Source organism: Amphichorda felina (assembly GCF_050947745.1).
Source record: "Amphichorda felina strain 45539 chromosome Unknown scaffold_5, whole genome shotgun sequence".
Lineage (NCBI taxonomy): Eukaryota > Fungi > Ascomycota > Sordariomycetes > Hypocreales > Bionectriaceae > Amphichorda > Amphichorda felina.
Genome location: NW_028145045.1, coordinates 2,348,240 through 2,363,582, shown reverse-complemented (window position 1 = coordinate 2,363,582; position 15,343 = coordinate 2,348,240). Strand labels below are relative to the sequence as shown.

Genomic DNA, 15,343 nt, shown 5'->3' with positions numbered 1-15,343 from the left:
TTGCGGGCCACGATCCCGCTCGCCCCTCAGTGAGAGGCGACCATGCTCATGTACGTGGCCCAGGTAATGCCGGCCAGACCGCCAACCAGGTTCCGTCCCTGGATCGTCTTAACCAGCGTGTAGTTGACAATCCCCACAGCCGGCCACAGGGCCCACCCGGCCCGAAAGATAGGCCAGAACTCGTCCTTCGCCATCTGCCACACCTCGGCGAGGTCGACCCGGCCAAAGTCAATCGCCCCGGGGCTGTTCCAGTAAGCCATAGCCTTGAAGATGCTGTGCTCCGCCGGCGCGTCGCCCATGGCCGCCCGCAGCGAGCGGTTGAAGACGCTGAAGAGGAGCGTGTTGAAGGTTGCGCTCAGCGTCTGGTCCAGGAGCATCTTGATGGCCGTGTTGCGCACCGACAACTTGGCCGGTGGCGGCGGGTCATCAGACTTCTTGGGGTGAGGGGGAGGGGGATACGACGGGAATGTCGACTCGAGCAACTCTTGCCTGGAGGGTGGGTGTGAGAGATATTCCGGCCGCCTGGACACACACGTAGAAAAGAACTCACCACAGGTAGTTGGGAGGCGTGCTAACCATGGCAAACAGGATGAACTGGAACACGGGGATCCAGTCAATCTGAAGCTCGACCTTTCAATTGACCATTAGCCTCAGCTCATCGGCCGCAGTGAGAGGCCGCAAGCCAGACTGCCTGGCAGGGAATGATCAGGCTCTTACCCCGTCCTTCATCGATTCGATGTACTGGGCCAGGACATTGGAAAAGACGTTCATGAGCGCCGCCTGAAGCGTCACCTCAACAATGGTGGGCAAAGGCATTATGGCCTCTATTTCTCTAGTTTCCAGAGATCTGAAGATGACAACAACAGTGGTGACTGCGAGATTGACTGTTAGCATCTGCTCATCCGTTCGCGCAAAGGGACACGTGTGTGTCTCAATAGGGGCGCCCCAACGCTCGCTCTCCCGACTCGCATGCCAGTGTCGCAGCGAGAAGCAGGCTAGAGGAGATATTAAAACAAACAAACGCACTCCAGTTAACAAATACCTTTAAAGCCCGGCAATTGACAGCATTAGTCTACGGGCCGAGGGAGTATAGCGATAGTCGATGGATGGCAAAGTGTAGGTAGCGCGTCGGTTGTGGGCCAGGCAAAAAGTGAGACCACTTTGAGCCTGTCGAGGGATCACCTTCACGCGCGCGCTGGAATAAACCCCTGAAATGTTCCATTATCAGCTCAGGCATATTCCAGTGACGAGTGCAGGGATCAGCAATCAATCATCGATTACGGATAGGAACCGCGTTTGAGAATATGGAATTTAGCTGATAACCCTAACCCTACGTTCAATCAACCGACATTTGACTAATTACCGCGAAAGATCTTCGGTAGGTAGTTGACGATACGCTAAACATATCTGCAGCCAATATATCATCCATACTACTACTCCTAGTATCGCCACAACATTCCCGGCGCCCAGTGCAGGTGATGCATCGTACGTCCCAAGATCCAGGAGTGCGCCAGGCCCACCAGCTGCATCGAGAAGCGCAATGGGGTAGCGACGCTCGAAGCCCCAGCGGATCCAGAGCACAATGGCCTCGAAGGGGCGAAGCGACTTCCATCGTCGCCGGAGAGCCTTCTGGGCCGGGGGGTCCCGAGAGGGATACATGCTGATAAAGCACAGAGCTGGCGGCATGAAGAAGACACACGGCACTATGCCAAACCGCAGGGAGGACTTGCCAAGCATCATGCGCCGGAACCAGAAATAATTCTCGAACAGACTAAGGATGACTATGGCGGGGAAGAAGGCGACTACGACGAAGACATAGACGCCCACGACGAGGAGGGCCATGAGGAGCTGTGCACCGACTATACACCACCAGCTGTCGTCGCACTCGCCTGAGTACGTGTACATGCCGTCACGACCCCTAATCTCAGCATCAACATAGCTATCAGGCAAGCTAAGCGTGAAGAATGCCGTCGTCGCTGTCGGCGCAATCTCATCTTTGGGCGCAAAAACCCTCGTGTCGCTACACATGGCTTCGTTTTCAGTCCGTTGCAGCGCCTTCGCTGGGACACCAGAGGGCAATATGCCCGCCATCAGCATGGCTAGCAGACACGGCGCAACCATCTTAGATGCCCGGATGTGGGCTGCCAGGTACTGGATTGGTATAGGCCAGCTTCCGCCCTTTTACTCGTGGGATAGTGAAGGGGGACGACGCTTGGAAGTGGTGACTGCATGTGGTACGTATCGATGGCAGCGTTGTTGATACTGGTTTCCTTGACAGAAGTTGGCAATTCATCCAACAGAGTGCAGAAGGTCCATATTGTTACGTGGCGTCATTGCCTGTAAGATCGGTTGGACTCACTTCCGACCGATAATTTGACGACCGCCGTTGGCATGGCACAGCAACTTGAAGTTGCCAACATCCAGTCTTCTGTCAAGGAATTTCCCCATCACTTCTCATATTTGCTGTAGAACTCGGCAAGATCATATACATGTATGATACTCTCGCCACAACTCAATCTGAAGAGACCCCCGATTCTCTGCTCACATGACACCTTTGGCCTCAAACTCGACATACATGCCCGCCAGGCTCTCAACGATATGCTGGATCCCAAGTATGGAATCCCCCAGAGGGAACAAGGGTGCATATGCGAAGAGTGTATGACGGCCGAGTGACCGAAGGAGAATCAATATAGTTGCCATCATAGCTGATGCAGCTTCTAGGTATTGTGATGGAAGAGAAGGGAAAGAACGGGGAGTGGGTTTGGGGGATGGCGACAATTTTCGCCCATGTACATGTTGAAACACCTTTTCGCAATGAATTCTTTCCTTCTTTCCTTCCTTTGTCTAGAGCAGGTGCTGGGATTGGCCCCTGAGACAGTCAACATCAACTTCTACATATGAGGGAAAAGCTGGAAAGATCCATTTTCTCTGCAAGTATCATTTGAGCAAGACTAGTACTACCTACTGTATCAGGTAGCAAGCTAGTAGTCAAGCAAGAGGCGCACGTGACAAGAATTGGCTACGAGCTTTACTTAGTATCTAGAGCCGAGAGCCCAGTATCTAAAGCACAGGCGTCAATCAACTCCCACTAGCTGACCGTCAGTCGACGTGGACGGTCTAGGCAGCGATTGGATTAAATCAACGCGGCTTAGCACTGGTACGTTGAAGGGTCGAAGGTCCGTTGCCCTAGACGGATCATAAGTACTCGGTAAGCTGCCTCGTTGAAACATTAAATTGGTTAGTACTAGTAGTAATGTCCTATCAATCTCCAGCTATCCTCTAGACCCCAAGACTCTCTACTACGGTAAAAGAAGGTACCCTGCTTCCTGGGGAAATTGCAATTATTCATCCGACTGCTTTGAAGTTTGTTCAATTCACATGTGTCATAACATTAAATACGCCTTTCATCCGGTTTGCTTGTCCTTCTATGTCCTTCTATGGTCCAGCAATCGCTTTGTTCATGTCTGCGCTACCGAACCTCTTTGTCCTACCCCCCGCACATTCCCAACCAGCTCTTATGCTTGCCAAGCCATAATGGGCTCCCCGTGACCTTCTGGTCTAAGTCCTAGTGAGGACCCACATAAAGAAGACCTGTACAATGTACGAGTAGAAGAAGAGGAACTGTGTCCGCTGGTTACGCTTAGCCCGAGAGTCAGTGTGCATCGGCCCGCCCGTGCTTCCCGACGTCTCGGGAAGAAGGACGTATTTTAGTGAGCGTAGCTGTAACCCCAGTCAGCTGACAATAGCAAAGCTTCAAGAAGAGAGTACCCACCAGAAAGAGAGAGTTGGCCAAGAAGGTATAGATGAAGACGAGCCACCCGACCCAGCCGCCCGTGCCCTTGCCGCCGTTGAACGTCTGCGCCACAATTATCGTAACGATAATACCGACAAACTTGTACCCAGAGTAGGCAATGAGGTCAAAGAGCTGCGACTGGCTCGAAATGCTCAAAAGGTAGCATCCCAGCTTCAGTGCCACAATCTCCACAATCACAATGATCATGCTCGTCGTGGTCGTCACACCCAGCAGCTCCGGCTTGAACTCGCCCCTCAGACCCGCAAACAGCGTCGACAGAAGCACGTATGTCACTAGCCCCATCACTGCTCGCTCGTTAGCCCTCCGAACATCGTGGTTCGGGTCGAAAAGACCCCTGGTCCGCGCCACGCACCTGGTATGTACATGTCCGGGCTGTTGATGTCTTCCCGCGGAGGAAGGTAGTATCCCTCCTGTCCATTGGCACCGACCGCCTGCTTGCGGGACCAGCCCTTGTGCCTCCACGGGAAGAGCACCAGGAACAGCTTATTGACGACGTACGAGTTGGAGACGTTGAAGTAGTGTTTTAGCGCCGAGACGTTGACGTATCGCCCGAACTAAACATAGCCGTGTCAGCGCTCAGCCGGATACCAGGGATAGGTTGGCACAAGCAACATACGTTCTGCTCCACGATCTCCTGCCCATGCTTGAAGGCGGTCTGGCCAAACTGCGCCGCGACCTGCGCAGTCGGGTCGTTCATGAATTGCCCGTACGTGCCAAACATATTACCGCCCGCCCCGCCCTGCGGCTGCTGCGGCTGCTGCTGCTGGTACGGGTTGCCGCCGTAGCCTTGCTGCTGCGACTGCGCAGAGCCCGGTGGAGGCGGTGGTGAGCGCAGCTGAGGGACGGTCGACACATGCTGCGGTACCGGGTGGTGTAAGGGTGGGGACTGCCCGAATGTATTTCGTTGCATCGTCGACGTGTCAGAGGGTGGCTCGCGGAGAGTCGGGTGGAGGCGTGAGGAGAGCTCCAAGTCAGATGGTCGAGCGGGAGGATCAGAAGCTGAGTGTAAGCTGTCAAACTCAAAGCTGTTGTTGGGTCGTTGGAGGATCAAGAAATGTGGTCGCTACCTCAGTGGCTCATCCGTCATCCCGCGCGAGCACAAGCCACAAACGAGCAGCCACAGTGGAGGGGAAGCATCTGCGACACCATAGACGCTACCACGTGATGTTCCAAATCCTATCGATAAGAGAGCCAAGGCCACGATTCTGGGCCCTGACAGCCTGGCTGTCCCACGCAGTGCGCTGGTTCGATTGTTTAGTATTATGAGTATATAAATGGAATATTTCAAGTAACTCAAATTACTGTAAAAAAAAAAAAAAAAAAAAAAGTGTCGTATCTATAGTATCTATAGTGTCTAGCGCAAGCCCATTGTTCAGGCCACGCAGCGCCACCGCCCACCAATCAGATAACCCCCTGTCACCTCGATTCAGTGCACTGCCTAACACTAGTAGCGACCCACGCGCGCCGTCATTCGATATCATAGTCTGGCCACTTGAGCCGTCCCCAAAGCTTCATCCCCTTTCCCCTTTCTCCCCACAGCTTCTTCATCGCACAGCCGGGGCCAGCATGTTAGACACATTCGAGATCCTTACCACTTCAGGCGTGGTCCTGTGGTCCAGGACCTATGCCCCCGTCAACCCCTCGGTCATCAACAGCTTCATCGCCGACACCTTCATCGAGGAAAAGAGCGGCAGCGCCGCACTCCGAGACGCCCAGTCCGCCGCCACGAACCCTGCATACAAGATCGACCAGCACACATTAAAATGGACCATGGTCAAGGAGCTGGGCGTCATATTTGTCGTACGTAGCCGCCAGGCGCAAAGGCGCAGGAACCCGCTAGCACCAAGCTAACACCAGACAACTCGCAGGCTGTATACCGATCGCTCCTCCACCTCAGTTGGGTAGACAAGCTCGTCGACAACATCAAGACCATATTCGTCAGCCTCTATGGGGACCAGCTAACGAAGCCGAACACAACACTCGTCGAGTGCGCCAAGTTCGACGACTACTTTGAGCAGCAGCTCCAAGAGCTTGACAAGTCGAGCGCCGACGCGCCCCCCGTTCCTGATATTTCCCTCCCCCGCGAGGAGAAGATAGCCTCGGGAAACCTTGGCGACGAGCCTCCGCCGGCCCCGGGGTTGACATACAAAGGCCGTGCTCTCAACAATGGCACCCAGGAAGCTACATCCACCGAGTCGACGCCGGTACAAACGCCGAGCACATCTCGACCATCCACCCCTGGCGGGAGCAATCTTATAGTCGGCAAGGCCGGCCCTGGCGGCAAGCTTTCGCGCCGAGCACGAAAGGCTAAGAACATTAGCGTACCAACGCCGTCTTCTGATGGGGGGTCCACCAAGCAGAAGAAGGGCAAGCCGATAAAGGCCCATGCGTGGGATGACGCGGAGGACGATGTGCGGCTCGACTACTCGGCGCAGCCCACCAGCCAGTTGAGCGACTCAGAGGTCGAGGGGCGGTCGACAGCAGTTGACCAGGTCGACTCATCGACATGGGGCTCCAAGAACCAGGGCAAGTTTGTCCTGAAGGACCTGGGCGACGAGGTCCACAGCATCCTCGCCTCTGCCGAAGCCGAGAAGGTCTCCAAGGCAAAAGAGTCGTCCTCGTCGAGCGGCCTCTTCGGATCAGCCACGAGCGCCGTCAGCGGACTCTTCCGCAACGTCGTGGGCGGCAAGACGCTCACCAAGGAGGACCTTGACAAGGCCATGAAGGGCATGGAGGACCACCTCCTGCGCAAGAACGTCGCCCGCGAGGCCGCCGTGCGACTGTGCGAGGGCGTTGAGAAGGAGCTCATCGGTGTCCGCACCGGCAGCTTCGAGAGCATCAACGCCAGGATCCAGTCCGCCATGGAGGCCTCGCTCACCAAGATGCTCACCCCGACCACATCCCTCGATCTCCTCCACGACATCGACGCCATCACCTCTCCTCCCGCCACCTCCCTCCGCCAGCCCCGCCCCTACGTCATCTCCATCGTCGGCGTCAACGGCGTCGGCAAATCCACCAACCTCTCCAAGATCTGCTACTTCCTGCTGCAGAACCGCTACCGCGTCCTCATCGCCGCCGGCGACACCTTCCGCTCCGGCGCCGTCGAGCAGCTGGCCGTCCACGTCCGTAACCTCAAGGAGCTCACGGCCCGCGAGGGGGGCGGCGAGGTCGACCTCTACCAGAAGGGCTACGGCAAGGACGCTGCCACCGTGGCCAAGGATGCCGTCCGGCACGCCACGACCGAGGGTTACGACGTCGTCCTCATCGACACGGCCGGTCGCCGCCACAATGACCAGCGCCTCATGTCCTCCCTCGAGAAGTTCGCCAAGTTCGCCCAGCCCGACAAGATCCTCATGGTCGGCGAGGTACGTAGCCCACCACACCACCCCTTCTTGTGAACTCGCGCACACAGCACTAACCCGCATCATAGGCCCTCGTCGGCACAGACTCGGTCGCCCAGGCCCGCAACTTCAACGCTGCCTTTGGTTCCGTCCGCACCCTCGATGGGTTCATAATCTCCAAGTGCGACACCGTCGGCGACATGGTCGGCACCCTTGTCTCGCTCGTCCACGCCACTAATGTCCCCGTTCTCTTTGTCGGCGTCGGGCAGCACTACTCCGACCTGCGCAACTTCTCGGTCAAGTGGGCTGTGGAGAAGCTCTTGAGCAATAGCTGATGTATATGTACGAGGGAAACAACCTATATACTAATGAACACAACCTTATCTTGTGCAAAGGGACAAACTATATAATGAATACAACTTTATTCTGAGCGTCACATCATCACATGTCACTGTGCATTAAATTCCAGACTCATCGAGTTGTAGAGGAGTGTGAATTATAGTAATTATGTACATCCAGTACCAAAAGTCATCGCACTGCTCATGTGTCCTCAAAATGAGCGACTGTACCATCACTTCCCGCTCCGCCAATGCTTTGTTCGACAAAGGAAATAAGTAATAATCCTTCGAATAAAAGAGTGATCGAAGTAATAATTGTACTGCGCTCAAGGAGTATACGTCTCGGGTTCCAATCTTGGATGAGCGTCTGGTCAGCAGCGCTGCCAGGTCAAGTCGAAATGAAAAAAAAATCCATGGGTATCTTTCTAGCTTTCGCAGTCTGCATGTAGACATCTGGGTGTATAGCCGTTTGAAAGCGTTGCAAATTTATCAAAAGCCATAAAAGCACTCCGGGTGTGTTCGAAAGAAAATAGCACAAAAGCACAATGGCCACCGCTACAGCTCAATTCCGTCTCTTCTGTTTTTTTTTGGTCTGCTTCATCCAGAATGCTTATTCGTCCTCGAAGAACCCGTCGTCATCAAAATCACCCGGCTGAGCGTCTGAATCGTAAACCGTAGGACGCATCATAGGCGGCGTCATGGGTACGTCTCGCTCTTGTTGGCGTGGCGAGACGGGGTCCTCCGCAGGCGTCTTCTCTGCCCGACGAGTAACGGAGGCGTTCGAGCTATGTCTGCCGTGGCCGGAGCCACTAGCACTGCCCTGGGATGTGAAGCGACGCCCAGTGCTGCCGAACGCGGTAGGCTGGGGTCTGTTGTCCATCAGGGGGGATTGGCGAATACCAGAGGCAGGAGGTGTCATAAGGCCACCGAGGTTGCTCTGTAGTCCTGGCCCAGGCTTCGACGGCGTGGCATTATTCCTTGCAGCAGCGGGGGAATTCAGTCGACCACCAATGCTACTAAAAGATCCGGTACTTCCCTTGCGCCAGCTTCCCCAAGCAGCCCCAATAGTCTGTGCCACCCTGGGCGTTGCAGACTGAATGCTCTGCGCAATGTTGGGAAGCTTGATGGATGAGCCGCCATTCATAGCACGCTCGCGCTCCTGTTGCTCCATCTGGAGGTTGGCCTTCAGTCGGATCGCCGCATCCTTAACCCGGTTCTGGTCAAAGGACTCGCTTGACAGGGCCATGATGATGTCCTGAAGATCACCATGCCTAACAGCCAAAAGCTCCCGCAACCAGGTAATCTCGTCATCGCGCTTAGATATCTTAGAGGGAGCGTCTGGATCAAGGCTGGCATTGGTCTGCTCGAGCTCCTCGATACGCTGTTCGCGGGCCTGCAGCTGCTCCTGGAGAACCATGATAGACTCTCGGAGGGCTTGGGGAGAGATCTTCTCTGGCATATTGCCCTTGGCAGAGCCAGAGATGGACTGGGCAACCGGGCTGGTGACACCCACACCTCGGGCCTCGACGCCAGCCGACTTGGCTGCAGCTGCGGCTGCGGCAGCAGCCTCCTTCGAGATTTCAAGTTTCTCCTCGAGGTGAAGAATGCGGTCCTGGAGATGCTCAATCTTGGAGGCCGAGAAGCTAAGACGCTCAAGCAGGTTCTGCTCGGTCCTCTGGCTCTCGTCAATAGCGACAGATCGCTGCTGGTCGTATCGCGCCTGCATGTCTTCCAGTTCGTTCTGGTGTTTGAGGTTAAACTCTGCAATCTCGGAAGCCTTGGTGGTTTCAGCATCTTCCAGGAGCATCTCGTTGCGCGCCTTGATAGTATCCGCCTCAAGCTTGAAGTTGTCAAACTCTGCACGCAGCTTGTTGTTCTGCTCTTCGAGCTCCTCCCGGATGGCGTTGACCTGGTGATTTGCCTGGTCGAGCTCAATTTGCATAGCCATGCGCGTCCTCTTAACCTCGCTGGCGCCAGACTCACGGGCTTCTTCGTAATCACGCTGGGCCGCCAGAGCACGCTGTTCCACCCTGTGGTTCTCGGTGCGCAGCTCAGCCAGCAGGCCCTCAAGTCGCTCGCACTCCTTGGTTGCCCGTATGCCGGTCCGCTCGTTGGTCTGGAGACGCTCCATCTCAATTTCTAGGCGCTCGCGAGTCTTGGCCTCAGCCTGGAGTCTAGCGTCTAGGACCTCCTGTCTGGCGAACATGGCCTGGTCCTTCTTAATGCGGCGGGCATTCTCCTCAGCAATCTCCCGGGCAGCCTTGCTCATGTCCTCTTGCAGCGACATGTACTTGGCGCGCCAACTCTCCCGCAGCCGTTCATTCTCCTCGAGCTGGGTGGTCAGCGTGTTGAGCGACTTCTCCATGTGCTTGTTCTCTTCCAGAACATGCGCAAGCTCGCCAGAGTGACGACGAGCAGCCTGGTCGGCACGCTCAGCTTCAGCCCGCCAGTGGTTATTGTCTTGTCGAACCGCTCTCAGATCAGCCTCCACAGCATTCAGTTTGTTTGTCATTTCAGACTGGGACTGGGTCGAGTTTGTCTGGGAGGCCTCAAGGAGAGCCATCTTCATGCTCGTCTTGCCAGTAGCCTGCTCCATCGACCTAATCTTCTGGTCCTTCTCCTCGTTAACCTCACGAAGGCGGGTTTCCTCCTCTGAGGAGATTCTGAGCAAACGCTGCACCTCGGACAGTCTGTCCTCAGCTTGGCGACGGCTATGGACTTCCTCCTCCGTCTGATCTTCCTGGTGTCGGAGCCTCTCCTCCAGGTCGGCCACTCGCTGGTCAAAAACGCTGCGGTTAATGATCTCCACTTCAATACGAGTCTCAGCCGCCTGAAGCTGGCGGTGCAGATCAGCAGCAGTGTCCTCGGCTGTCCTACGGGCGACAATCTCCTTCTCGAGATTACCGTGCTCGGCCTGGAGTCGCTCCTCTAGGTCATCCACCTTGGACTGGAGAGCCTCCATCTTGTTGAGAAGATCTACATCGGGATCCTTGGGAGGGGGCATCCTGGTCTGAACGGCATTCTCAATGAGGTTCTTGAGTTCGTCACCTCCAAAATCGGGCTTCGCATTGGCGACCATATGCTCCTTCATTTCAGCAATAGCCTTAATCACGGCCAACTCAGTCTCTTCGTTGTCGTCAACTGCAGCAGGGGCAACCATGGGCTGAATGCGCTGGTGGGCGGCAATACCTTCCATAACAGCAGCGCGGATCTGATCCATCTTGCGATCTCTGCGGGGGCTAAGCGACCGGCGGGGTACCGGTTCCTCGTCTTCGTCATCAGCATCGCTCTGCTGGCGCTCACCAGATACACTGCGCATATCACGGCGGGCTGACCTAGAACGGCTGGCCTTGAGAGTCAGAGCATCCTGGATAGCGAAGAGGGTCTGCTCCAGAGGCTCAAGTCTGGACGCCAGCAAGTTGCCGACGACTTCATTGACACGGCCGTCGAAGAACTGGGCCCTGTTCTCAAGCTTGTCGTACTCATCGGCGGGGAAGGCAGCCTCCCAGTCACTAGCCAGGGGGCTCCGAGGCTCCTCCGCCTCCTCATCAGAATGCTGCGACTGTGGTTCGTGGTGGGAGGTAACGAACGGGTCATCCAATTCTGGAACGGCCCCAACCTCGGAGAGCTGCTGGTGGTCCCGTGGGGAGACGTCGCTGGCAAAGGAATCGGCAGGCGGCTCCAGCTTGTAGGTCGGGGAATCGGCGACATTGGCGAGGGGAGCATGCTTGCCAGTAGGCTCACCAGTCCTGTTGACACCAAGCGAAGGGTCAATTCCAAGCTGTTCCATAATGGCGTCAATCTCCTCAAAGGTTTGTTCTCCGCCGACTTCAACAGATGGCAGCGCAGCATCGGCCTTCTCAAAGTCGATAAAATTCCGTAGCTGGCCGTCATGCTCCACCGATTCAACTACCTCACCCTCGGTAGGATCAGCAGGCGGCGATGGTTCATCAGCAAATCGGGACGCCGCAAGGCCCTTAGGCTTGGGCGGGGGCGACGCAAAGCGAGAGGCACCCAGACCAAGACCCTTAGGGGCAGGCTTAGATTTGGGCTTGGGGGTAGGAGAGGCAGAGCGCTCGCGGGGTGAACCGTCGGCCGCACGTTTCCTATCGCCGCCAGAAACATCATCGGTAACAAATGGCTCAGGGTTAACGGTGAGGGAGGGCTGATGGGGAATCTCCTTGAACACCTCCTCGCCGACAGGGCGCGCCTCGCTGAAGTTCTTCGCCTCAAACGACGAGTCGAATTCAAACGGCGGGAAGCGGTTATCATTCTCACCAGCGGGGGAAGTTTCTGAAGGCGCCGCAGTCGTGGCCTTTGTGTCAACGTGTTCGGTGGTGCCAACCGAGGACATGGAGGTATCGGCGGGCAGAGTATTCTCGCCCTCAGCATCTAGCTCCTCAACAGCAGGCTCGGGCTCCTGGACCGGTTCAGCCGGCTCCTCTTCTATCATAGGAGTAGCATCGTTAGGCTGCTCGGCAAACAGGGGAATATCATCCCCATCAGGGGCCTGGCTCTTAGCGCGCTTGGCACGAGAGTCATCCACTGGGCGACCGTCGGCGTCTTCCTGGATCTGGTCATCGGCTGAAGTAGTATTCTTGATCGACAGGGCAGAGGACCGGCTGGAGGGTCTGACAATCGGGATTGCCTTGGACTTCTTCGCCGGCTTGACGATGTCGCTCGTGTTGATGCGAATGTTGCCAAAGATGCTTTCACGCGGCTGGTGCTTGTTGCCACTCGGAGGCGGGCTCGTGATGGACTGGAAAGGAGTAAAGGAAGGTGCGTCAGGTCGGAACTTGGGTCCGGATGAGGAGAAGCTGAACTGGCTCTGGCTTGGAGCGAAGCTGGGGAATCCGCCTTCGGCCTTGGACACACCAGTAAAGTTGGGTACAGGGGACTCCGACGGAGACTCTGGCACGGTATTTTCTGACACTGCCTTGTCCTCGCTTGGCTCATCCGCAGTCTCTGTCTCCGCCTGGAAGATTGATGGCTGATCCACTGTCTCCGTTGCAGCCTGCAAGATTGCTGGCTGGAACGAGGTGCCGGCGAAACTGAACTGCCCCGGTGTGAAGGTGCTTTCAGGGTTGAACTTGAATTCGGAGGCCTTGGCATTGAGCTTGGAAAAGGATGACTTGCTCCCATGGCTGAATTCGCGATGGGTAGAAACAGACCCGGCCTCGTTCCATGGGTTGCTGACATTAGACGCCGTTTTCTCGTGTCCGAAGGGAGCCGAGAACTCAAATTCCGCGTTCGGTGTTCCCAGGTCGCTCGGATTAGTATCGATCTCGTACGCCTCGTCTCCCTTCTGAACCTCAGGGATGCCATTGAGAGGAGCAAACGGCTTGAGGTTGTTTTGGTCACCGCCCTCCTGGAACTTGTTCTCATCTTGGAACATGTTCTGCGTCAGCGAGTGGCCACGGCTGTGAGGCCTAGGGTGATGCAGAACCATAGGCTTTCCAGGTTCATTAGCAAAGTGCTCATGAACAGGTAACTGGCCAGGGGCCTGCATCCCATGCTCAGTCCCATCTCTCTGGCCTTGAGTAGGGTTGTAATCCTCGTGCTCGAGTTGGTTGCGGAACTGCTCCTCCAGATGGTATTCGGCCTCCTCGATCTCGGCCTGAAGGTTATCGCCATTCTGCTTTGTAGGCTCTGGAGTCTTGGATGGGCTCTTCGCTCCTTCCTCTTCATCCTCACGGACCTCTTGTAACCTAGGCGAGCCCCGCATCGACTGTGGTTGCTGGTACTGCTGATGCGGCAGCATGGGATACTGCAGCGACTGGTGCCTCTGGTGCATGTTGAAAACAGGGCTACCAGTGGGCTGGATACCATCGATGCCAAAAGGAGATTGAGGGGACATCATGCCGTTGAGGTTAGCAAACGACGGAGAGTCGCTCCGGTTCATGCCCTGCATGTTGGGCCACTGAGCACCCTGCTGAGGAAACTGGAAAGGAGAGCCGCTGATAGACTGGCGATGGTTGAATTTGCCATTCGGTCCGAGAAAAGGAACAGGCGATGCGCCAGGAGGCACTACAGGGCTCTGAGTCGCCGGTGGCTGGAACTGTTGGAAAGGATATCCCATTGCAGCCTGGTTGCTCGAGGCCGAGGAGGTCGGCAACGGCGGAGAGAAGGGATTCGGAGGGTACTGAGCCGAAGCTTGCCTGCTGGGGTTTGTTGTCGGAGGTGACGGTGGTGCTGGTGGCTCCTCGTCGACCATGGAGACGCCAAGAGCTCTAAGCTTGGCCTCCTGGAGTTCGTTGACGTAGTTCCTCCATGCTGGTGAAGGTTAGCTAGAGACTTCACGACGTGCGAAGAAAAAATAGTTATCTTACCATTTAGGTCAGGCAACGTGACCTTGTAATTCTGCTGAGAACGCTCCTGGATGAGATCTTCGCCAGTCGGCCAGGCTTCGCGGCTCTGGGAGTCATCCGTGCCAGGAGGCTGGTAGCCCTCAACGAGCAGGTCGAAGCCGTCAACACCGTATCCTAGCTCTTCCCATGAGGCAAACATCTTCTGGATCTCATCTTGGCGCAGAGGCTTCGGTGCCTTGCCGGGGAGGCCACGCTCTTCATCCCGGGGCAGTAGGACCATAATATTCTTGCCCTTCCATGGTACCTTCTTCTTAATACGAGGCGTCGCAGTAGGCTCCTTAGGCAGAGGCTTGTCGACCTTCATTAAGGGAGTGGACAGTGGCTTAGCTACGCCGTTGGTGCCGAGGGGTTCTTTTGTCGGGGAACTAGGCCTCAGGGCATCGTTCTCAGTGGGGGGAACCTCTGGCTCCTTGTTGTCCGCCGTGTCGCGCACGACAGGTTCCACCTCGGAAGTGACCATTTTGACTATCCGACGAGCTCTCGGACTAGGTCTGACCGTCTCGGTGCTAGACTCGCCACGGGTATGTCGAATTATCCGTCGAGCCGCGTGTTTGATTGCCTTGGTAGCCCTGGGAGTTCGAGGGTTGCGTTCGTCCAACCAACCAAATTCTGAGCCGCTCAGTGAAGAGTGCTCACTCCCACTTCCGTCGCTAAACCAGTGGCGAGGCTCGGTATTATTGAGGTCACCCGTGGTGTGCGTACGAATCCAATCCTCAGTCAGACCACGGTTTGGGCGTCGGGCACGGTTTGCGAGTACCGCTGCTGCTGCGCTGATTGCCGAGGTGGGGTCCGCGTCGTCGTCTGCGTCGGCGGCGGCGTCCTCGGATCGCAGGATCTCGGGTGCAGGACGGAGGAAAGGGGTATCGATATCCAAGGTATGGATGAGGGATTCGTCAGATGCGTCACTGCTGAAGCTCTGGGGGCGAAGATTAAGATCGGTGCGAGGATAGGGGGATCCCCAGCTTGCGGTACCGAACTGAGTCTCGTCGTTAGGACCCGGGGATGGCGTCCTCAGAAGCTGCTGAGCCCGCCGAGGAAGACTCGGGGCAGGCAGGGGAGGAAGAGCGGGTGACGATTCGATCTCGCCTTGGCCGTCGGCGGTGGAAGCGTCCGACAGCGCAGGCGATCCCGGAGATGGGGATTGACTGAGCCGAAAATGTACAGCGCCGTCCCGTGCAGGTGCACCAGGAGAGTCGGCTTTCGACGACCCTGGGGGCGACGTGGTTTCGAGTCTAGAATGCCAGGTCAGAAGGCAGAGTTCCAACCCACTGATACTCGAACCCCGAGGCTCGACTTACCAGGTGAGATCAGCGCAGACGATAACGTTGTCGCCTGCAGCTGAGTCTCCGATCGCACGTCTTAAGTCCCTCGGCTTACTCGTCGTCGATGGGCCTGTTGACGCTGCGGATGGCCTCTCCGTGGATGTTGTACGCGACGCGTTCGTTCCTGGAGTCGCTTTTTCCCCTTTAATTAAACGATATG

At 56.3% G+C, this 15,343-nt stretch overlaps 5 protein-coding genes across 5 annotated transcripts; 1 reads left to right on the top strand and 4 right to left on the bottom strand.

Moving 5' to 3' along the window:
• Nucleotides 1-26: 26 nt before the first annotated feature.
• Nucleotides 27-816, bottom strand: ACO1O0_005574 (Mpv17/PMP22 family protein; the record flags this gene model as incomplete). Its single annotated transcript, XM_083194990.1, has 3 exons — nt 27-489; nt 551-630; nt 718-816. The coding sequence occupies 3 exons, from the start codon at nt 814-816 to the stop codon at nt 27-29; spliced, it is 642 nt and encodes a 213-aa protein (XP_083049903.1).
• A 539-nt stretch (nt 817-1,355) lies between these two features.
• On the bottom strand, nt 1,356-2,121 carry ACO1O0_005573 (uncharacterized protein; the record flags this gene model as incomplete). Its single annotated transcript, XM_083194989.1, has 2 exons — nt 1,356-1,397; nt 1,438-2,121. The coding sequence occupies 2 exons, from the start codon at nt 2,119-2,121 to the stop codon at nt 1,356-1,358; spliced, it is 726 nt and encodes a 241-aa protein (XP_083049902.1).
• A 1,437-nt stretch (nt 2,122-3,558) lies between these two features.
• Nucleotides 3,559-4,724, bottom strand: hrf1 (protein transporter YIF1; the record flags this gene model as incomplete). Its single annotated transcript, XM_083194988.1, has 4 exons — nt 3,559-3,720; nt 3,773-4,098; nt 4,167-4,368; nt 4,431-4,724. 4 exons carry the CDS (start codon nt 4,722-4,724, stop codon nt 3,559-3,561), a joined length of 984 nt encoding a protein of 327 aa, XP_083049901.1.
• Nucleotides 4,725-5,380: 656 nt separating this feature from the next.
• Nucleotides 5,381-7,490, top strand: ACO1O0_005571 (signal recognition particle receptor subunit alpha; the record flags this gene model as incomplete). Its single annotated transcript, XM_083194987.1, has 3 exons — nt 5,381-5,614; nt 5,683-7,179; nt 7,245-7,490. The coding sequence occupies 3 exons, from the start codon at nt 5,381-5,383 to the stop codon at nt 7,488-7,490; spliced, it is 1,977 nt and encodes a 658-aa protein (XP_083049900.1).
• Nucleotides 7,491-8,103: 613 nt separating this feature from the next.
• ACO1O0_005570 (uncharacterized protein) lies at nt 8,104-14,321 on the bottom strand (the record flags this gene model as incomplete). The annotated part of the gene is made up of 2 exons (XM_083194986.1): nt 8,104-13,766; nt 13,823-14,321. 2 exons carry the CDS (start codon nt 14,319-14,321, stop codon nt 8,104-8,106), a joined length of 6,162 nt encoding a protein of 2,053 aa, XP_083049899.1.
• Nucleotides 14,322-15,343: the final 1,022 nt, after the last annotated feature.